Here is a 23,834-nt window from a genome sequence, read left to right as displayed (position 1 = left end):
GTGGTGTGGTGGGGAGGGGGGGATTAATATGCAGTAGACTGCAGGCGGGTCTGAGGTAGGTTGGGGGGGGTGTGGTGGGGAGGGGGGATTAATATGCAGTAGACTGCAGGCGGGTCTGAGGTAGGTTGGAGGGGGGGGTGTGGTGTGGTGGGGAGGGGGGGATTAATACTCAGTAGACTGCAGGCGGGTCTGAGGTAGGTATGTGGGTGGGGGGGGGAGAAGAGGAGAGAGGGAGGGATGAAGTGAGGGAGGGAGGGAGGGAGTCGGGCGTTAGGACCTGTGAGCCGCGGCGGTGGCTGCTCGCTGTGTGTGTGTGCAGTGAGAGTGGGGGACCTGGAGGAGGCCGCGCCGGCTGTGGGGAGGACGCTGCGAGAATCAGCCGAGGGAAAAGGTCCAGGCCCGGAGTGGCAACGGGTAACTCACACTCACTCCGATCGCTGCTAAACCCGGCAGCTAATCCATAGCTTTTCCGATCGTCAACTTTTCGAAGCGCGATTCCAAACCGAGAAGCAGTAAAATAGGATGATTTTTTTTTGTGTGTGTGTGTGTGGGGAGGGGGGGGTGTGGGGGGTTTCTCCCCTTTTTCCCTGTGTGTGTGTGTGTGTGTGTCTGTGTCTCTGTGTGTGTGTGTCTCTGTGTTGGGGAGTCAGGGAGAGGGAGAGGTCGCTTTCTGCAGATGTGTGTGTGTGTGTGTGTGTGTGTGTGTCCTCTTCCACATTTTAACGATTGTTCACTTTTCACCGTGAACTTGGGGAGGGTTTGGTGGGAAAGGATCGCCCTTGACGATCAAACCCGGGCTGCTGATGGACGCCTGATAACACATTCGTTCCATTGCGATCCGTCCGTCTGTTGTGTGCGTGTTGTTGTGTGTTTTAAAGCCACACATCGAACAAAAATGTAACTGAGAGCCGCGGTACGTGTTAGTATTCTCCTGCAGCTAAAGCCAGTTTATCATCTCCCGAGCTTTTGGCTCTCGTCCAAACTCGTCCCTGGCACTTTCACTGCTGCCTTTCCCACCAGAACCGGCATCAAACCAAAATGGCATCAAATTCTCCATCAGCGCTGTGGGTTTTGCATATTTTGTGTGCGCGGGTAGATATAGATATATATATATATATATGTATATATTTGTATTGCACGGTGTGTAAATGATTCCTCCCTCCACATCAGTTGATGCACGCCATGGGATCACCATTAATCTTTCCCTTTGCCCCACCTGCCCGCAAACCTGGCAGACAGTGTGTGTGTGTGTGTGTGTGTGTAAAGGTGAAGGAGATGTATATACTATATATATATAGAGAGAGAGAGAGAGAGAGAAAGAGAGAGAGAGAGAGAGAATTTAATCCCTTATAGCGCTGACATATAGAGAAAGGCGCATATATGTATATTGTTAAATATGTGACTCGTCGCGTGTGTATGGAATAGTGTTTCGGGCAGTGCGATCTGCAACAAAAGTATGGAAGTTGTCACCAATATGTTATGTAAGCAAGTGCTGACATCTTTAGTATTGTCCATGATTCCGAGCACCAGGAGCCTGCGTTTCCTTTGCTTTCTATTTACTTTTCAGGTCGATGTGCAGAAATAACAAATGGTGATGATGGATTTGTTTTTTGCCCCCCAACCCCCCAACCCCCCCCACCCCCCCCCCCCCCCCCAAAAAAAAAAACCCCGAGCAAATCTGTGCCTTATATAATGCCGCACTATAAATAGATGGATCCACATAACGTTTTAAGGCAACCACAGCTGCTTTAACGGGAGGAATGTGACCTTTCTCTTAATTGTGGGGAAATTAGACATTTTTTTTGTGGGGGGGGGGGGGGAGAGTGGGGTGTGAGGGGGATGTCACGGCAGAAACGCACCTGACTGTATCTCTTTATCTGTCGTGAGACCATCTTTGAAGGTTAACCTGAAGTTTAAAATGCAGCAGACGCCATGTTAGCGAGGTGTTCTCTGTGATTTTTAGAGGAAGGACGGGGGTGTGGGGAGGAAAAGAGACGGTGGAAAGCTCCAGAAAATCTCTGTCTCTCTCTGTCTGTCTCTCTGCCAAATGCAACATCACCACATATGGCAAATGCATGTCGGATTTTCCATAGCAACAGGTGCTCTGCGCCTTATTTTGATGGGGCTTCAGATCTTCACCTTCCATCGCCTCGACGATTTGCAGCACTTTTAGCACTGCACCGGCATCAGTGACAACGCAAGACAGACCACGTCGGTCTTCAGTCCAGAATCGAGCTTAAAAGTTTTTAATCCTCCGTCAGGATCGGCATTTCCACCCAAACTGCCCACATTTACATTGCATTCCGTGTGCATTGGCCAAGCGGTTGCACACGTTAAGCCCCTTTGCGTGTCCCATGTCACTTCAATGGCATCGTATGTTTTGCTTCACACTCACTATTAGGGGCTGCGATCAACTGCTTCGGTTATTGTTTCGTGTCCTCTTCGCTCGGATTCGGAGAGACAACAACATATTGGACTCGGGAAACATTTTAAACACGAAAACCGTAATATATGCGCACTTTCCTCAACGTAACTGAAGGAAAGGGGGGAAAAAAACAATAGAGGGGGTGGTGAGGAGGGGGGAGGATGGGGGGTGGGTGGTGGGGGGGGAGTCATTTCAAGGACATTTCGAAGTATCGTTGACTGGGTTTGTACAGTCAATCGCTTTCACATGACTGGCGATTAGTTGGGGTTCCGGATCGAACGAAACGGGGTGTGTAAAAATAATAAAATTGGGCGAATGTGGGTTGATTTCTGTGGGTTTTCCTGACGCAAAGTCCAGGAGCAATGGACCCATCCGTGTCCCGTGTTCAACGTGCAAACTAAACCCCCGTCCACAAAATATAAAAGGAGAGGACGTTTTCATCCGAAGAAGGGATCTTTTTTCTCCCCTCTTGTGTCCCCCCCCCCCCCTGTCTCTCCCTCTCCCTCTCTCTCTCTCTCCCTCTCTCCTCTGGTCAAAGCGAGTAAAGCAACAAAATGCGCATTTTGGCACCATGTCAAAACCGCCATGTTATAACGCAGAGAGAAGAGAGGAGTGAGAGGGTTGTGTGGAGGGGGTGGAGGGAAGGGAAGGAGTGTGTGTGAGTGTGTGTGAGTGTGTGGGGGGGAGAGAGAGAGAGAAAAGAACTCACAACGATTATCATTTAATAATGCTGCCTCTATCTGGCAGCGAGACATGTCCCCACAACGATCTGCTCACCAGGTTGCGATGTGACAGCCAGTGGCCATCAGAATTATTCTGCACACTGGGTCTAATGTCACAAAGATGGTTGGCAAATATTGCCCACAGCTCCTGGGCTCTGCCTCGCACAACAAGGGGGGCAATTTCGCTCAGGTGGCGAGGCTGGTAAATCACTGAAGCCACCGAGAAACCGAAGCTATGGCTTTTATTTCTTTCTTTTTTTTCTCTCTCTCTCTCCTCTCTCTCTCTCTCTCTCTTTGGGGATTTGATTTATTGCAAATGATCATTTCTCTTTTTATTCTCTCTCCCCCCCCCCCCACCACCCCCATCCCCAACCCAACCCCCCCACCACCCCACCATCCCCCCCTTTTTTTTCCTTCCCTTTTTGCTCTTTTGCAGACAGAAGGAAGGAAGGAAGATAGAAGATAGATAGAAGACCGAGGGAGAGGGACAGCAGAAGAAAGGCAGGCACACTGCTCCGCTTTATGTTACAACACACACACACAAAAAAATACAGAATAGCAACATCTATTAAATCTGATCCCATGATGCCGTCCAATACCAACGCAAGCCCTGCCCTGGATCATGGATTTGAGACACAGATGGTAAGACGTGACTCTGCACACAATCAGCACTTTGTACTGTTTTATTTATTTGGGGAAAAAAATCTTTTTTGTGTGTGTGTGTGTGTGTGGAAGGGAAGGGGGGGGGGGTGGGGTGAGGTGGTGAGGGTGTGTGTGTGTGTGTGTGTGTTTTTTTGCGTTAGCTTTTGTTTTGTGACAGTGTCTTTTTGTGTGGGTGGGTGGGTGGGTGGGTGTGAAAATGTGTGCAACGCAGGCCGGCAGCAATGAGCCGATCTGTGCAGATTCCCACCCATGCCCCGCGGATCAGTTCCCCTGTGTGTGAGTGTGTGAATGTGTGTGTGACTCTGGCTGGTGGTGGGTGGGGTGGGGTGGTGGGGTGGGATGGGGTGTGGTGGGGGTATGGGATGGGGTGTGGTGGGTATGGGATGGGGTGTGGTGTGTGGTGTGGTGGGTGGGGGTGTGGGATGGGGGGTGGTGGGTGTGGTGTGGGGGGTGTGGTGGTGTGGTGGGTGGGGTGTGGGTGTGGGATGGGGTGTGGTGGGTGGTGTGGTGGGATGGGGTGTGGTGTGTGGGGGGTGGTGTGGGGTGTGGTGGGTGGGGTGGTGTGGTGTGGGGGGTGTGGTGTGTGGGGGGTGTGGTGGTGTGGGGGATGGGGTGTGGTGTGTGGGGGTGGTGTGGGTGTGGTGGTGTGGTGGGATGGGGTGTGGTGTGTGGGGGGTGGTGTGGGGTGTGGTGGGTGGGTGGGGGGTGTGGTGGGTGGGGGTGTGGTGGTGTGTGGGATGGTGTGGTGGGATGGGGTGTGGTGGTGTGGGGGTGGTGTGTGGTGGTGTGGTGGGATGGGGTGTGGTGTGTGGGATGGGGTGTGGTGGGTGGTGTGTGGGTGGTGTGGTGGGATGGGGTGTGGTGTGTGGGGGGTGTGGGTGGTGGTGGTGTGTGGTGGTGGTGTGTGGGTGGTGGGATGGTGTGTGGGGGAGGCTGGGGATCTGCTGATCAGAGCCTTTCCTCCCCCTTTGCCGCCGCTGCTGCTGTGCCTTTGCTGAGCTGCTGAGCTGCCATTGCACTGCATTGTGGGATTGTCGCATAGCGCACACAAACTCAGCTCCAACTTTGAACTCTTCCCACACGACGAGCGTCAGGACACCGGGGCCGAGGGGCTGAGGGGCACCAGCAAAGCCTGGCACCTCGTACCCCCCCCCCCCCCCACGCCCCCCCGCCCGCGCCAGGCAGCCAACCAGGCAGCCAGGCAACCAACCAGGCAGCCAGGCAACCAACCAGGCAGCCAGGCAACCAACCAGGCAGCCAGGCAACCAGGCAACCAACCAGGCAGCCAACCAGGCAGCCAACCAGGCAACCAGGCAACCAGGCAACCAACCAGGCAGCCAGGCAACCAACCAGGCAACCAGGCAACCAACCAGGCAACCAACCAGGCAACCAACCAGGCAACCAGGCAGCCAACCAGGCAACCAGGCAACCAACCAGGCAGCCAGGCAGCCAACCAGGCAACCAACCAGCCAACCAGGCAACCAGGCAACCAGGCAACCAACCAGGCAACCAGGCAACCAACCAGGCAGCCAGGCAGCCAACCAGGCAACCAACCAGGCAACCAACCAGCCAACCAGGCAACCAGGCAACCAACCAGGCAGCCAGGCAACCAACCAGGCAGCCAACCAGGCAGCCAGGCAGCCAACCAGGCAACCAGGCAGCCAACCAGGCAACCAGGCAACCAACCAGGCAACCAGGCAACCAACCAGGCAACCAGGCAGCCAGGCAACCAACCAGGCAGCCAGGCAGCCAACCAGGCAACCAGGCAGCCAACCAGGCAACCAGGCAACCAACCAGGCAGCCAGGCAGCCAACCAGGCAGCCAGGCAACCAACCAGGCAGCCAGGCAACCAGGCAGGGGAGCCACAGCAGCAGCTCTCACTCACTCACTCACTCTCACTCACTCAGTCATTCTCTCACTCACTTACTCTCTCACTCATGCTCTCACTCACTCTCTCTCTCACTCACTCACTTACTCTCTCACTCATGCTCTCACTCACTCTCACTCACTCTCTCTCTCTCTCTCTCTCTCACTCACTCACTCTCTCTCTCACTCACTCTCACTCTCTCACTCACTCACCCTCACTCATTCTCTCACTCACTCTCTCACTTACTCTCTCACTCACTCTCACTCACTCTCATTCTCTCACTCACTCTCACTCTCTCACTCACTCTCTCACTCATTCACTCACTCTCACTCACTCACTCACACTCACTCATTTACTCTCTCACTCTCACTCACTCTCACTCACTCTCATTCTCTCACTCACTCTCACTCTCACTCACTCTCTCACTCACTCTCACTCACTCACTCTCACTCACTCACACTCACTCATTTACTCTCTCACTCTCACTCTCACTTACTCTCTCACTCCCTCACTCACTCACTCTGGCTGCTTTCTCATCCTTTCATTGGATCCATTCCTATCATATCAACCCCCACCCACCCACACACACACACAACCACACAATCTCAATCCCCCCCCTCCCAACCAAACCCCCTGCTCTCCCCCTCCCCTGGTCTTATTGCTGCCTTTTTTTTCATATCAAGGTCAAGTCGATGTTTGGTCAGAGTAAACCTTGCCAAGGCATCCACCCCCCCCCCCCCCCCCCCCCCCCCGCATCAGATAGATATAGGAACTTCTCTCACTTAGCTCATTTAGAAGGGTGAGAGCACCGCGGCTTTGGTTGGTGTCTCTCAGTTTGGTATCACAAAAGTACACAGTCAATTCGCTTTACAGAGTATCATAGGAAGTGCTTTGAGACTGCAAGAATAATTATTATCATCATCAGTGGTGATATTTGGCGATATTGACCACTTAACACTGCTGGGCAATTGGAGCGAGCAGTGTAACTTCTTGTCTACCTTTGCTTAACTTCCCGCAGAGCAAAATTACACTGAGTGTATGATAAAGTTTATCAGTTTGATTTTATTGGTTGCGTTCTGACAGGCTGCCTCTGATCAATCACAACCCTCACCACAGAAACCAATAGCCTTTTTGATGCAGGGTTTTAAGTTCATTCAAGAAACTGCACTTCTGAATTGTTTGTGTCCAAAATATGTCACTAAAAGTGAAGATTTTCAGAGCTCCTCTATTTACACCTAAAGTGTTCACACTCCAGTAACCCAGAGTGTTAGCAGTTGTAATGGAGCTTAACATATAATTCCAGTTTGTGTTCTGTCTAAAGAACCTATTTAGAAGGAGTTTTGTGGTACATAATCCTTGTTAATAAGTAAGTAACAAAACAAAGATTAGGTATAGGTTTAGAAATCCAATCAGTATGATTTACTGGAATTAAACAGTTGTCAATTCAAATGTCCAGAAAAAAAACAAAAGCTTTGATTTTAAAATTCCCTCTCTCATCCCATTACAAGTGCTCCAGGACCCTACCTCACATGAAGGGCGCTATATAAACGCAAGTTATTGTTGTTGTGGTAGTTGTACAGGTTGCAAAGCCTTTCTTCCCTGCAAGGCTGGGTTTGGTTCTTGTTTTGAATTATGGTGAAGTAGCATTCTGTGATTAGCTAACAGATCTGCTTGTGATAGAGCCAGTGTTCCCTATCCCCAAGATGATAACACCCCACTACTTTGAGACTTTCCATACAATGATTGGAAATTGGTGGATCTCATTATTACTGTATCACATGAATTTGAGCGACAGACAGCACTGGGATTCACCACTAGCATGGCCATCTGGTAGTACTCTCAGTCTTCTACAAACTAAATTAGAAAATGTAGTGATAGTAAAAAAAAAGACCCTTTCTCAGTCATATTTTACTTTTTTTTCAATGGCTCTTTAACCACAAATCATTCCATCAACCTCCCAAGGTTATGCCAGTTTGAGAACTAGGTGAGATGCTCTACATTGCCTTGTCTAATATTCATTCCTTTCCCATCCACACTCCATGTCAAAGCATTTATTTTTATCCCAACATCTCTCTGTTGAACTATACATGATTGGCAGATTGGGAGCTATATGTAACTTGGATCTCACCACTTTGTAGTTCAGTACATGAACATCATAGTCAACTGGGCTGCCGTAATGATTACTCAAACTTAAAGCAATGCCACGAAAACCAAACCAAAAAAAAATTGTAAAGCGTGAAAGTTGCACATTCCATAATAATTTCATTTATGCACTCAATTGCATCTCTGAATGCCACACATCATCAGGCAACATGTCCATAAGGTAAATAGTTACATACACCACTGCCTAACTACAGTGAATATAAGTGTGTGTGGGGGTGTATCAACAACAGCAACTTGCATTTATGTAGCACTGTTCACACAGGATATTGTGTTGGAACGCTGTATAGATAATACAAATGATAAGAAAGATAAAATAGATGGTAAATTAATATTTTATGTGAAATAGATTTTTTAGCAATTGGATAATGTTAATTACTTTCTAGGGACACAGAGTATGTTTCACATTCATACAGGATTTATAGGAAAATACGAGCTAATGTTTCCTCATATGTTGTGTAAATTGACTATTTTCTGATCGCTGAGGAATTTACCTGATCCCAAGTTTTAACACTGAATACACTGGACTATTGCCAGTCCACAGTACGGTATACATCTGCTGGACTCATTGGTAGGCTGTCCATTTCGCTATATTATTCCATTAACTTACTTTCTCTATCATCATCTCTCAATTACTCTCTTAACTTACTCTGCCACGGCAGTTCTAATGAACGTTTTTTTAACATATGCCTTCAATCATGTTTCCTTCATCGTTGACATCCTGCTTACTACAAAATAACTATCTATCTTATGCACAATGCTCATCAACACAGATGAATGTGCATTACTTCAAATGCTTATCCTATAGTTACATTGCATCAACAGCTCCTCCCACCTTTATCACAGTCCTGATTTACACAGAATTAAAATGTTGCTGTTTATTTTAAACATGTTTTAAATGAACAATTGCTGTCCAAAAAGGACTCTTATTTTGCACAACCTGTACTGAAAGCATATGTTTAGGTCAGTTCTTTATTTAATATGCAATATATTCAACACAACACAGTGCAAAGACAGATGGTCAGGGCAGGGTAACAGTGATTTCTTTCAGTCATCACTACACTAAAGCAAGGAAACACTTCTTTTTTCTTGTTACTCTCTCCCTTCCCTTCTCAGCTGTAGACATTTGATTTTTTTTTACTTCCATGGTGGATTCTTTCCATGCTGCTGAGTTCCCTGTGGTTCCATGGTCAAGGATGCATTGTTCAAGTGTGAACCAGACAGTGAATGACAGTGTGATTTAGATGTAGGAGGGTGGGGGAAAGAGGAGATATAGCCAAACCTGACTCTGATTCTCAATTAATGTCCACATACATGAATCTATAGGAGGGATCACTGGATAGTGATCATGGCTATGCTATTTTGAGCCCTCTGCCAATTGAACTTTCATTTTACAACACCCCTCTTCATAGCACCTCTCTTTGTCTACTCTACCTACCAACATAGTTACTAGCATAGAATCAATGCGCCAAGTGACTTTGTGACATGTAATTTTTGTGTCAGCTAGACTCAGTTTGTAGCACTCTTACATCTGAGTCAGAAGCTTTGTGGGTTCAAGCCCCATGGGACTTTGAACTCCTATATTCTTGACTGACACTCTAGGGATACGCCAGAGATGTGCTAAATTGTTGGAGGTGGTGTCCTTCAAATGAGATGTAACGGAGGTCCCGTCTTCTTATTCAGTTGGATATTAAAGATCCCATGGCATTATTTGAAAAGAGAACAGAGTTCTCCCAGTATCTTGGCCTGAAATCCTACAAATACATTTGGTTATTCACTCCAGACTGTTTGCAAATTGGCTGGTGTGTTCGCCTACAAAATACACAGTCTTTACCTGTTACAGTGATTCCAGTGAAGCACTTTGAGATATCCTCCTGATGTGAAAGGCGTTATATCAAATAGAAGGATTGCTTCTATTTTTAATTGCTATCATCTGAGCTGGTGTTTGTTGCAGACAAGGATGGTGATAGTTAATGCTTTGGTGTGAGGTATTCTGTGATCCAGCAAGTTGATTCACCTTGTTTTATAAAGTGAGCAGATGGAATTTTAGCAGTATAATTACAGACATTCATTTCAGTTCTGCAATAATAATAATAATTAACTTTTGGGTGTGGTTTTAGAATGAAAGATTTGTCAGTTTCAGTTTCTAATTCTAAAGAATTAGTTAATTGTATTTTGGTTACTTAATTAGATCTTAATTAAGCCACAGTTGGAGCATTGTGTATAGTTTGGGATGTCCCATTTTAGAAGGAATGATAAAGAAGGGGCAGCGTAGATATACTTGGATCTTTCTGGGATGACTGTTATGGGCTTTGAAGGAAACTTGAAAAGTAAAGGTCTTTAAGATTATGAAGGGATATGATACATTAAGTAATAGTAGATTATTTACACCGATTGGCAAGTTGTTAAACAGGAGGGCACACATTTAAGTTAATCACAAAGAGAATAGTCTTACAGCATGTACTTGGAATGTTAAATTCTTCATCACAGACTGTTGTTGAAGCAGAGTTCATAGATTCTTTTAAAAGTGAATTAGTTATATGCAAGAATGAAGACAAAAACTATTTAAAGGATACGGTGGGGTGAGATGGGGAGCGAGTGAGCTGGAGAGTGGGATTACATCAGGTGGCTGATTTCAAGAAAAATGCTAGTTGAATCGTGATGTATGGAATGACCTGTTTTTCTGCTGTTATATGCTGTGATTCTATAAATTGAGCTATTTATTGGAGTCGCACCCATTCAAACTGTGCTCAATTCTGATTTAATACAATATATTGGAACCAGATGAATACAATGTACAGTGCAATGTTAATACTGTATTGAAACTTGTAACTTAGTAGATATAAAATAACAATGTTTTTTCAGGGATGTACTGTGCAATTCCTTTAATCCAACCAACGTTGTAAAGCTAGAAACATGGAGTATCGTAATTCTACCAGGCACTCAGAGAATCATTTCCAACATTAGATTTGCTTACACTGTTTAGCCTGCCAAATAAGGTTACACATTGTGGAGCTATAAGGAGCTTTGCCAGGTTTTCCATTTTTTTAAAAAAAAACCTTATGGAGTTGAGTTTTCCAGGGATGCCAATTAGCAGTTTATCTCACTCAGCAGGCTGACCATGTCTCCCTGACAACCAGTATGTTACCATCAAATCCGGCAGGTTGACTACTGATTTCACTGTTAAGCTTGACCCGATGTCTTCGGATCACTGTGTCTTGTATTGCTTTAATTTTATAAAGCACAATGAGTAAGATGAAGGGAAGTTGATTGACTATCTGGAAAGGGTTCCACTCTATAACGTACATATTGCTTAAAATTAAAATATAAGAATTGTGAAGACTTTTTCAGGCCAGGGCCTGTAAACGTGTCATTATTATGAACATTTAGCCCTGTATTGTTCTAAAAACGTAACACGGTGCTTATCTGAGTTTGAGATTAAAACACATTGTTGGAGCAGAGTAGAATGGGCATCTGGGAGTATTTCATGCTGACAATGGTAACAAAAGTAGAATATGTTCTGCTTTCATGCCTTCCATCCCTCACTTTGATGAGCCCAAAATTTACTTAACTATTTCAACTAGTGTATCCATTTTTTACTCCATTAATAGATTCTTAACTTAAAATGATGGCTGAATGGTCAGAAGTTGTTTCAGTCTCTTACACTGAAATAACTTCTGACCATTCAGCTTAATGATTTTCCCAAGTACACTAATTGGATAAAACTTGTTCTTCAGATGAGGTGCTGTAATTGTGGAGAAACTTGTCTGCTGCAGATGTTTCCTTCTCAGTTTTCGTTGGCTGTACAGGAAATGGTTGGAATAGAAAATAGTTATCCCTAGCATTTTTACCATATGTTTAATATGTGTTTCATTTGAGTTCAAGCACTTATCACTCATCTGGCCTGGCAGCTGATTTTCCCTCAGCAGTTAGGCAATTACTTGCTATGACCTGACACCAGTTATAGAATCCTGCTCAGGCTGTACAAAGGTAATTTTCCCACCATTTTCTCAGTCGTTGTCAGGCATAGTTAACTTCTTCATCCACCTGTATTTCAAAGGTCACTCAGCTCAGGTGTTCCAGCTGTTCACGAAAACTCACCATTTGCTCCTTGAATGTTATATCCTTTGCAGTTAAGCTTGCAATTCACAAATTAGATTGTCTCGCAATTTCTCGCCCAGGAGTTCTTCAGTTCTTCAGCATAAACAGGCAGTCAATAGTGGTGTCTTAGCATAGTTATTGCAGTAATTCTGTGGTCAACTGAGTTCTCGCCCATATTCTAACTCGATAAAAAGATTGTATTTAAACTCTACTATGTTGTCTGATAAAGGGGTTGAAAAAATATCATGCTGCAAAGTGAGAGCATTAACGGTGCCTCACCACCAGGAAAGGTGCTTTGTGACGAGCATTGTTTCCTTCAGGGAAACCTCTGAATATCATTGACTCTCACAAGACTTTAGCTCTGGCCAGAGATCTCCTTGGAGCTGAGGACTCATGAGTTAAATTGGTAGAAAATGCAGTGTATACATACCAAGAGACCCCTTCGGAGGTGGCCAGGCATTATTACAGTTATTACTTTTCAGATGGATACTTTTTCAATCTCAAGATGTCACCAGTTGGAACTGTTGCATCTAATTCCACATTGATTACTTCTCTTTGCTCTTTGGATGAGAATAGAGGCTATATCACATATTGCTGTCAAACATTTTGCACACTACAAACATTAGAGTAACTGATTTATAATTTTCAGATCTGTATCTAATTCATTTCTGAATAACAGGATAACAGATGGTACCTTGAAGTCTTCGAATGTCAACCAGGATCTCACCTGTTTCTTCTCGTATTTTCTTGAGGAACCCGATTGTGTATCTAGTCTAGCTTGGTTACCTTGCAAACATTTCCTTATTCGAGTTTCTTCAGAACACATGCTCCACTGATATCTACCTGTGTTAAAGATTTCTGAGCTAATTCAGGTGCATCTGTGCCTCTTGGCAGCTTTTGTTCATGATTAAGCTCCTTGGTTAATGATCCTGATACTATAATCCTGTTGAGTAATTATCAAATTGGATTGCTCTTGCATCTTACATATTTTTCTGAATTCCTGAATCGGATTGAAAAAACATTTGAATGTGTAAATAGTATGAGCACTAGAAAACCGCACATAAGGAATCTCATGCAAGGATCCCCGTGTACATCGCATTGACTCACAAGAACTCTGCTCCGATTCAGTTATTTGCAAGTGTGATGTTTATAGTACATATATACATAAAGTGTGATGTATATGGTGTTCCTTGCCTGACACGCACTTTATATCACAAGGTGCTTTTAAGTGCTCTGGCCATTTACCTTGTGGTTTTACCATTCAAGCACATTTTCAACTTCAGTATACTGTATTAAAAAATTAGGCACTTTCGTGCCTGTTATCTTTTTTGTAGAAATCAAATATACTACTGCAAATCGAAAACTTGTCTCAATAATAATAATGCCTGTGTTCGATATCAGCCTTTCACGTGGGGAGGCTGTGTTTAAGTGCTTCAGAATTTATTGTAAAGTGTTGTGACTGTAGTAGATGAAAGTGGCAGCCAATTTGTGCTCAGCAACATCCTACAAATAGCCATGAAGTGAATGACCAATTTTATCTGGGGGAATGTTGGCTAGGATATAGTAAGAAACACCCTTTTCCTTTTGAATAGTGACATCAGTTCTTTAGCATCCATCTAAACAGGCAGAACAAGACCTCAGTTTATCATCTCATTGATGGCAAGTACCACCAATAATGCAGTGCACGCCTGCATTGCATTGGTGTGTCAGCCTAGTCTGTGATCTCAAAGTCCCAATGTTGGGCTTGAACCCACAACCTTCTGACTCAGAGATGAGAGTGCTGCCAATGGGGCCACAAGCTGAACCTGTAAATTGTATTTTGTTAATTTCAGAAGGCCTAGGTCACTACAACCTAGCTAAAGTTAAAGTGACGTACCAACAGCCTTCACGGGAAGAACACAAACAATGACCAACAGAAAGCAAGGTTCTATATCCTAGTTTTAGTCTGTAAAGGCTATTTTGTCTTAAAATTTAAGAACATACAGAATTGTGTAAAATTCTTATATGCAACCTGAATTTGGAAGCCAACTTTCTACAGTTTTTAAAAAGAACCAGTTTCCAAATGTAGCCTGAATTTAAGAATTTTTCACAATTCTGTGTTAACTTACATTTTTAGATAAATTGGTCTTACAGGCAAACCTAGATGGAATTTGGGGTCTTGTATTCCTTAATCACTGCTGTATATAATTTTCATTCAGCTTTTGCTTTCCTTGCTTTATAATGTAATTATTTGTGTCAAGGTAGGATAGGTACTAACATCCCATATGAGTACCAACATTGACCAGATTTACAATACAATACAAAATTATATTTGTATATGGCCTTTCATACCAAAAGAACATGCCAAAGCGCTGGATTTAGAATTGATAGTGAGACATACATATCTTTCACTATTACGTTCTGTTGAGTTGCAATGATTTCAAGATATTATGCAGAGCATGTCATTAAAATGATGCTGTTGTCCACTTTGGTAATTTATTTTCTTCATCTGGGACTTTGATAATGTCTGGCATTGTGTACTTCTAAAGATATTTTGTTTCCTCGCAAATTGCTCTATCTGTGCTACAGTTCAGCCTTTTGACTCTCTTTCCATCAACTTGGAGATTCCCCAGGGCTCTGTTCCACTTTCTTCATTTAAGCAATTGGATGCCATCTTCCCTGGGGTGATTTTATTGACATCACAGTGACTGAATATTGTCCTGATCTTCTGCCAGCTCATTCCTCTCAGACATCTCGCTGTGGCTATGTTACCTTGGTGGAGGGTGGCGAGGGAGGGGGGAAAAATTAGCATCATTTTTTAGATATTAAAGATCTTCGTCTCAAGGCCAATGGAGGCTCATGAATTTGGCCTTTGTGCTTTATTTTATTGCGTAGTTGCCATTTTCCAATATCATGCCACAGTACAGAAAGCACTGACCTGCTGCTCCATGGAATGTCAGAATGTGACTTTTCCCTTATGTGAACAGCTCTGTGGCTTGTAATTCTCTGCATGGTGACTTATAGTGGTCACATGCTTCATTTAATGTTTACTCGAGTGTTTAGCTGTCATTATTATAGTTCCATAGAGATGCAGTGACTTAACTTAGCATCAGTATATTGGAATGTGTGGTGTTCCCAGCTGCCTTAACTGTAGATTCTCTGAAAATATGTTTCATGTTTAGTACATGTTTCACAGTATTTTTGCATGTGCGTTATTTAGTGAACCTCACTTATGGAGGTATTAATGTTAGCTCACTTATAGACTTTTTAATGTCGTTAATACTCACTCTGTCTAAGTTATTTCCTCCGCTTTCTCCAATTGGATTTTTCTATGTCATGCGCCACCATTGACTGAACTGGTCAATAGGACAACATGATGCCAGGCCAATGTCAGTGCTCCTCTGATGTTGGTTGCCAGGAGATTCTCCCTCAATGTTTCCTTCCCTCCATATGGAAAGTGTCAGGCCCCTCGGCTCTGTTTCTCTCCAGAACAACTTTATGGAGGGTTGGTACTCCCATGTATTATGTTATGCTGTTGCTATCTCTCTGCCGTGTTTCTGTTTTACGAACACAATGTGTAAACATCGACTTAGTTCTCAGCAAGTGTCAGATTCAAGACTCATCTGATAATCAAATGTAGGAGCTAAGAATGCAATACTATTTCAGATGGACCAATTGCAGTTTGTTTTTCCTATTCAGCACACACGCTGAGATGGCACTTCAGGATAATATGGGTTATGCTTTTGCAACAATAAAGTACTGCATGAAATGAGAAGGACAGTTCAGATCTCAAACCTAGATTTGTGTCTACATGCAGCGGCGGACAGGCTAGACGGAGTTGATCTGAACCCTGGCATCGCTATGGTCGCCTGTGGCTCCCTGGATGGCTGCGGCTAGCCAGACGGATGACTGCTGATGCACTGTCACTCGCGGCAATGGCAGCAGTGCTTTTCATCTCCTCCAGGCTCCCTGGCTCTCCTTCCATGTGCCATGTCAAGCTGCGGAGTGCGTCTTTGCAAAGAGAAAAGTAGCAGCTTCTGTGCCTGTGCCAGGCAGAACAGCCCCCGTTTAGGCTTGCGCGAAAGTGCCTATGAGGCCGATGTGTCACTGCGCAAAGGGTAAGCAAATGTCATTTGATTCCTGTGGACACAGAAATGGCGCAGTTTGAGCTTTCGGTCTCCTACTACTCACTCTGCAGTAGACTGGGGCGGCTGAGCCCCCTCGAGTCCCAGCCACCCACCGCCTGTGTATTTTTTAAAAATCTGGAGCTAATTTCATGTGGGCACTCAGGCACCATTCGTGGGGGCACTTGGGGAATTTCCCAATTTTCCAAATAACAAGTCTGCCCCTGTTTACATGGCAGTTACCCATCTTTGTTTCAGACCTGCAGTGCTCGGAGATGAATTACAGAATACAGACTGCAGGCTGGGATCATATATAAGGGATCACAAAATGAATAAAATTTGTTTGTTGGTGTATGGTATACTTCACACTGAGGGAGAGAGATAAGTGTATTTTTACTTAGGCACACAAGAATTGACAACAATAAAGCTCAGGCTTGCAAAACATATGCAAATTTGTTGCAATTTATTGCAGCTACCATGATTTTTTTTAGAACTTCTTTAAAATTTCTAGTTAACAACAAGGAGGTTTGCTGCTCAAAACATCGATTCTGTGACTAAAAACACACATACAAAACACTTTGCTGGTATACAGGAAAGTCAAGCACACACAGATGCTTAGGTGCATTTAGCCAAAAGATTGAGAATTTGAATGAAGCATCTGCTAAACGTGGTGAGAGAAGAGATATGCATTAAGGATTATGCCTAATGCTTGGATCCAGAGAAATGTTGCTCATGGAAACTCTATTAGAACCATGTGGAGATCATTTATTACAACTTTGCTGACATTGGGCACAATTTCTAGTTTCATGCTTTTTTTTTGAAAAAACACTCGACAGCACTCAAACTCAATCTGAGCAGAAACAAACTAGACATTTTCGCAAACATTGACTTACAGAATGTAAGTGGTTTGGAATTAAAGTAATTTAAAGCATTACTTTAAATCCAAGTATTGAATACTTAGATTTAAAATAATACTCAAGAGGGCAGGGAATTCAGCACAGTCTCCTCAAGATTAGATCTGCCAAGAACTAAATAAAGATTTAAAGGTAGGTCCGGATCTCTGCTGTTCTTTTTGAATCAAAGAAATGTACAGTTGCCATCATGTCTGTGTTGGTGCTTTAACAATAATCCTTTCAGTACCACTTACCTGCCCTTTACCCATAGCCCTATATTTATAAGAAGGAAGGGCTTTCTTTTTTATCCATGTGATTGAAAGATCTAATGAATGTTGTGATGAGATTTTAATGAAGGCCAAAGACTTTGTAAAATTTTTCATCAAAGCTGACTTGCTCCAAATGAAGTCCTACAAACCTGAGGTCTGACAATTATAATAATAATCCTTGCATTAGCGCTTCACAGAATATGCTGTAAAGTGAATTGACCATATATTTTGTGGGAAGCCTTAAACCATCATCTTAAAATTGAAGATGGTGCGATATTTGATCTCCATTTTAGTTTGGAAACTTTTTTTCTGCAGTTCTTAATCTGGCATCCAAATTAAGATGAATTCAATAATTTTGCACAATTCACACACTCTTTTTATGAATAAAGCTAAGTGAAGACAATTCTAGTAAGAGGGTTTTCTAAGAGTGAATACACAGGACAGCGTCTCTGAGTGCAGTGTGCACTACACTCTGCAGTGACTAACTGCAGCCACCATTTACTCTAGTGATGTGTGTCATTAGATACCAGTGTTATCATTTCCAGTGTTAGATGGGTGAGCTACAGTATAAGTAACAACTAGATAAGATAGCCTTGAAAAAGATGTTTCAAAGGAAACCTTATAGAATTATTTCAGATATAAATGGAATTCAGAAAGTAAACCCAGAACAGTACTTTCGGATATACCAAGGCACTAGGCCTAGGAGGCACAAGGTAAGCATTGTGAAGGGCAATTTTGGGACAAACACCAGGAAATATGTTATCCTTTTCTTCAGATCAAGTGAAAGTCTTCTTTCTATTGGCTATAAAAATATATATATATTGCTGATTTATTATATATGCGAAATATATAGCTGACATTAGACTCATTTAAGACACAACTTGATGATGTAATGGAAAGAGTAAGGTGGATATTCTGGAAGAGTGATATCAAATCTTCCTCCAAACCTCTCTCTTGTGATTTTGTGAACAGCAAAAGCTGCCAGTACTGAGAACATAGTTAAGTAGTTTTTCATAAAAATGCCCTAATCTTTAGAGCAATATGATCTTAGATAGCTGTCCTTGAATCACAGGCAGTAATTCTTCAGAGTTCAAGTAATACAGAGTTCAGCTTTCAGTTGTAGAACAAATTGTCAGCTTCGCTCTTGCAGTTTGTGACATTGTTAGAACCTCTCCCAATCGGATTACTACCTAATGTACTAAGAGCCGTACAGGTATCTTATGAGTATACAAAACCATGAATGGGAGCTTTGTTGCACTTTGTGACTTTGTTTGAACCTCCTCCAATTGGATTACTGCCTAATAATGCACCCAGAGCTATACAGTATCTTCTGTGCATACTCAGCTATAAATGGGAGCTGTAGCCTGGATGCTCACTCAACAATCAGGATTAATCACACAGTAATATTCACTGAATAGTTTATTTCTCCATAATCTGTTACTAGAAAAAAAATCATTGGATATCATATTACCAGTCATATGATGCCATACACCATGGGCTTTATACTGGACAGAGCACTATTTGCTCTGTTCCAACCTGTGATGTAATCCTATCTGATGCACACTGTCCTGCACCCAGTGTGAATTTTCCATTTTTAACACTATCCATCCTTATGTTTTTTTGGATCAGATTTTCAAAGGTATGTCCTGAATTATGATTAGTTTTATGCTATACTAACAGCAAATGTACATTTATGTAACGGGTTTCACATCAGGAGGATATCCCAACCTTCTGGGCAGTCTAGGGTTTGCACCCGAGCTGGGGGTGGAAGCCAGGGGTGGGTGGCTGGCTGAGGTGGGTGGGCAAGGAAAGATGACTGAAGGCAAAATCAAAGAAGTTTGTTGTAGGTACTCCATGATGGAGTTCCAGAGAGTGAAGACAGATTGGCTGAAAGCCCAAGGTTGATGGTGGGGTGTGGAGGGGAGGACTGGGGACGTGAAGCAGGCCTATTTGTAAAGTTTCAGAAGATCAAGAGAAGATTATTATTATTTATCAAAGAGGTAGGATAATGGGTTCAGACAAGGAGGGATTTAAAGGTCAACTCACTCACAAGAAACCAGTTGAGACAGCTCAAAACTCACTTTAAACCTTGTCATATGTGTACATCTTACATATATCCAGTAGAGCCTTGATAATTTCATATCTTATACGTTTCCTTACTCCATACGCCTCTGTTTACTTAGCACTCAGTAGGAACCCGGTTGTTAGTCGATTGGCGGATCACTTTTCTGGGAGCATTAATCCTTAAAAAAATAATAATTTGGTCACTCAATCCATAACTGTTTGTGGGAAACTGCTGTGCGCCCACAAATATACAGTCAATTTACTTTACAGTATATTCTGTGAAGTGCTTTGAGACGTCTAGAAGATATGAAAAGCGCTATATCAAATGCAAGAATTATTATTATTATTTCTCTGAAATAACATATTGTGATTATTAAAACACAATGGGATTTATTTTGTGATATTTGCAAAAGGATTTGTAAGTAGCAAATCCTGTAAATATCTGATGTGTCTCTTTGGAACTCTGCCCAGAAACCAATCACAGTCTCTACTTGCAGTTTGTGGCCAAAAGAGATTCTCGGTACCTGCCAAGAGATTGGCATACAAGCGGAGTTCCGAATCCACTGTTTATAAATCGTTCTGCAAATAGTGCGAATTGTCAACCAATGTTATTCATTAACAGAGGTCTACTCTTAGTATAAAAATAGTCTGGCCTGGATTTCAAACCAGGCTAAGGGGTAAAAGAATTGTGTTGTCATCCTCTGTGGTTATCTAGTCTCCTAATAAATGGCCCACACACCAGCTGCTGTGTCAGTTTTATATCCCTGGTTAACAACAGGATACAGTCTTTTAAATAATATAAATTCAAGAGTAATTACCATAAGAAAATGTTTATAAATGTATACACAAAGATCTATATAAAGGTCGTCTGCGTAAAATATGATTTATATTGCACAGTTGTTGTATAACTCACAGAATTCACTTGCAAACACATCTTTTGTGAGTTAAGATTGCTATTCTTGACAGTGTGACATAAAGTATATTGTACACTGGGTCAGGAAGTATTCCATTTGTGACACAAATAATGATTTAAGATCCAGGCATCCACAAATTTAGATTAAATTTTCCATGTTATTATTCGAAAAGAAAAGCGAGTTTCTCCCTGTGTCCGGGACACAATCCTCCAGATTAATTGGCCTTTCACCTCAAGCAGTTTGAGGGACCTTACAGGTTGCTGCTTTTGGTAACAAGGGAAGTCATCGCGATAGCCAGTAATTACCTGCAAATATTTTGAGACATTTTGATGGGATAAGGTACGACGAAGATGTACTTTCTTTACACCATAAAAGTGTGAAAGTCAAGGAAACAGAATGGCATCACTCTGTATAACCGTGTAAGCCTTCATTTGCCTGAAATGCGCTTAGTAATGGAACCAATTTTACATTATGGAAACTTGGCCTATACGTGTGATTCTAAAATAATGTAACATTACTGCCTAGTATTATGCAGAGCTAATAATACATAACTCCATAGCTTAGTCACATTTGCAGACTAGTCCAGGAGTGAGCGAGACATCATTACTCACAAATGAAAGAGAGTGATTCTCCTTGGCGTCTCAAATGCTTATCTTCATCTAGGTATGTCATTTTGGAAATTCCCATTTGATTTACAAATATTGTTTCATATGCTTTTGAGGCATTAAAAAATCATAGAGCTCAAAATTTCAACCATATGTTTGGCCAAGTTGTGAAAATGTTTACATTTGATGGGGCTGTAATTTCTTTTTAACAAAGCCTTTTAATACAACGTTGTCGCAAAAGCAGTGATGGTCTGGGGAAAGAAGTGGCCAGGGATGTAGTCACAACAGTAATTTATTCAGTGGAGGGTCTTCAGTGGTTATTGCGGTCATTTACAGGATTCCATCACAGTGAGATGACTGACCAACAGGGACCTCTTATCATGTGTTGTGATTGATTAAGTGGCTATGCCCTGTGGGTCCCTCAGGAGTTAGAAAAAACTGCTGCTGGGTTTCAAGAACCAAGCACATTCTGTAATCTAAATAGCTGAAACATACGTTTCAGAGTATTGTCCACAGTGGAAAATACATGGGAGAAATTGTAACCAAATCTATTGGCAACGTATTGGATAATGGATTGACCATATTGCACTCCTGGAAAGTTGAAAGTGTTAGATATATTACTGAAATATATAGCACAGGTGTAAATAACTTCACATTTATTACTTGCACATGTCTGGTCCTTTGCTTTCTTCATGATACACTAGAGAGTATCAATGCCTTTCTCTATGATTTGTAGAAGTTCTTGACGAATACTACTTTTTTACGTTTGTTTACTACTGAGTTGTTTTCTTCTTAACAAAATCAACATATCTGGCAATAAGAATGAACTATTGAGTGTATACTTGGCAAAAGTAATGAAGAAATTCCTGTTCAGTTGATGAATTGTCAAAAACCACAATTTTAGTATTAACGTGGCATGGAGCCGATGTTTATAGCCTCGTACATTTGTGGCCTTCAACACTTATTGCTAAAGAATAAACATAGATCAAATGATACCAAATGGAAAAAAAAGACAAGTAGCAACAAGATCAGTAGTAAAATGCTTATCAAGCAGAAATACACAAAACCGTTACTAATCCTAGCTTTGCACATACTGTTATCTGTGACATCGTTCCAACTGGATTCAACTGTTCGTTTGCCTTTTTCTCCTGGCTGCAGTTCTTACACACAGGTATCTGTAAATTTCCTGCTCTTTCCTTCTTTCTGCTTTACTGCCTGGATGGTTATATTTTCCCTGCCCAAAATATATGGGATTTTAATATCCATCAGAAAATTCAAGCTCCCTTTCTAGCAGGAGGCCTAAAAGTATACAGTTTTCTGTGATTTGATTGAAGAATCATCTGTTTATTAATAATAGTGAGAATTGGTCAGCCAGGTATCTGACACATGCAGAAACCCATCACTATGCTTAAGAGTATCCAAACCAAATTAATAATCCTTAATAATATAATAATCCTTGCATTTGATATAGCGCCTTATCATCTCTTCGAGATGTCTCAAAGCACTTCACAGAATATACTGTAAACTGAATTGGCCATATATATTGTGGGCAAAACGCGTTAGCCAATTGCACACAGCAGTGTCCCACAAACAGTGGTGGATTCAGTGACCAATTTATTGAGAGCTCCATGCATCCCATCTACACATGGACATTCCAGAGCTGTTTATTGGAATGGAACGCACACTCTCGTTCTGGAGGGACACATCCTGCTTGCCTAATTCCAGTAAGTATTAGGCACAGGTTGGCAAGAGCATTGAGGACCTCAGAGTGTACACTGTGGTACTGGTGGAGTCTAACCAGCTAAAACCATGTATCTTGACAAGCTTTCCTGCTGCTTGTCCAGCTAGGACCATCTTACCCATTAGGGCTTTGGCTTTCAGGGTTAACAGAAGCTGAGAGGGTAGAGTCCTGCACTCGGTGACTGGTCTGCCTTTCCAAGTCCTGCTAAAGAGCCAGGCTGGCTGTGCTGTCATGAGCAGTGCGCTGGAGTACTGTGGTTCTAGATTACCAAGACCGCCACAAAGATTTGGCTCAATTTTGATATTCTGTTGCCAAACATATCATCTTGGGGCCAGTTCATCTCCAAGAAGACCTGGCTTACCTGTCCTCCTATCCTCAAGGAAGAGTCACCAGTTGGACATCTGACAAGCGCGGGTTTGAGTTCTCACTAAGTGGGCAACACAGCTCAGTATGAAATGTGTGAGAGCATTTCCCCGTATTCCTTCCCATAGCTGGGGCTCGCGTCCCATCGAGTGATGGTTCCATGGTGAAAGTTGCTGAATTGGACTCAATTTGGAAACATTATCTCTAGTAATATGTGACTTGGGGATAAATTCTGTCACTGCCTTTTATGGTGATTGGCTCTCAACCTACATTTAAAGGGAGCTAACAACAACAAAAAATTACATTTATATAGTGCCTTTCAAGTCGGGAGAACGAACGTCCCAGGGCGAAGAAGGGCTGGACTCCAAACAGGCTTCAGTGGCATTCCAGTGATAATTGGGCACCAGTCCTAAGTGATAATTGAGCACCAGTAAAAGCTGGGGTGAGTGAGAAGTGAGGGAAGTCTGGAGAAGATGGATGTAAAAAGGTAGAGTTTCCTTTTCCAAAATAAAACTTCCTTTTTACTCTTAAAAAACAGTGTGTAAGTTTTGTTTTCTGGATGTGACCCATGCTCTCCTACATAATATTGCAGAATTTGTTCAAGGAAACCAGAGAGTAACTTGTGCTCTGTTTATATTCCAATGCTAATATTAAATGAACTTTAAAAGTACAGTTATAAACCAGTGCTCAGAATGCAGTTATCTAATTCATGACGTGGCTTCAGGAAGAGAACTGATGGATTGGCTAGAGTAGAAATCTGGTTTGTGCAGCAGCTGATTTCAAAAGAACTGTTACACATAAATAAGTTGTTAAACATTTGGCTTTCAGCACTTGGTTGTGCAACATATACAGAGCTCCCCTCCGCCCTAGTGCAATTTTAGAACTGATAATGCAAAATGCTATTTCCAGCTCCAAGTTAACAGTATGTTTGTACTGGAAGTGAT

At 42.7% G+C, this 23,834-nt stretch overlaps 1 protein-coding gene across 4 annotated transcripts in view; it reads left to right on the top strand.

Annotated features, from left to right (window-relative positions):
* Positions 1–256: 256 nt before the first annotated feature.
* dnmt3ab (DNA (cytosine-5-)-methyltransferase 3 alpha b) overlaps positions 257–23,834 on the top strand; it is a 288,040-nt gene continuing 264,462 nt past the window's right edge. For all 4 annotated transcript variants that reach the window (XM_042333222.1, XM_042333221.1, XM_042333220.1 and 1 more), the window contains exons 1-2: positions 257–414; positions 3,584–3,789. In XM_042333222.1, coding sequence (XP_042189156.1) covers positions 3,670–3,789 — 120 coding nt within the window. In that variant the 5' untranslated portion in view covers positions 257–414; positions 3,584–3,669. The remainder of the gene's footprint in view (positions 415–3,583; positions 3,790–23,834) is intronic.

This window comes from Callorhinchus milii, unplaced genomic scaffold (genome assembly GCF_018977255.1).
Source record: "Callorhinchus milii isolate IMCB2004 unplaced genomic scaffold, IMCB_Cmil_1.0 Scaffold3, whole genome shotgun sequence".
In the NCBI taxonomy this organism is placed as follows: Eukaryota; Metazoa; Chordata; class Chondrichthyes; order Chimaeriformes; family Callorhinchidae; genus Callorhinchus; species Callorhinchus milii.
This window is presented reverse-complemented; position numbering and strand designations above follow the sequence as displayed.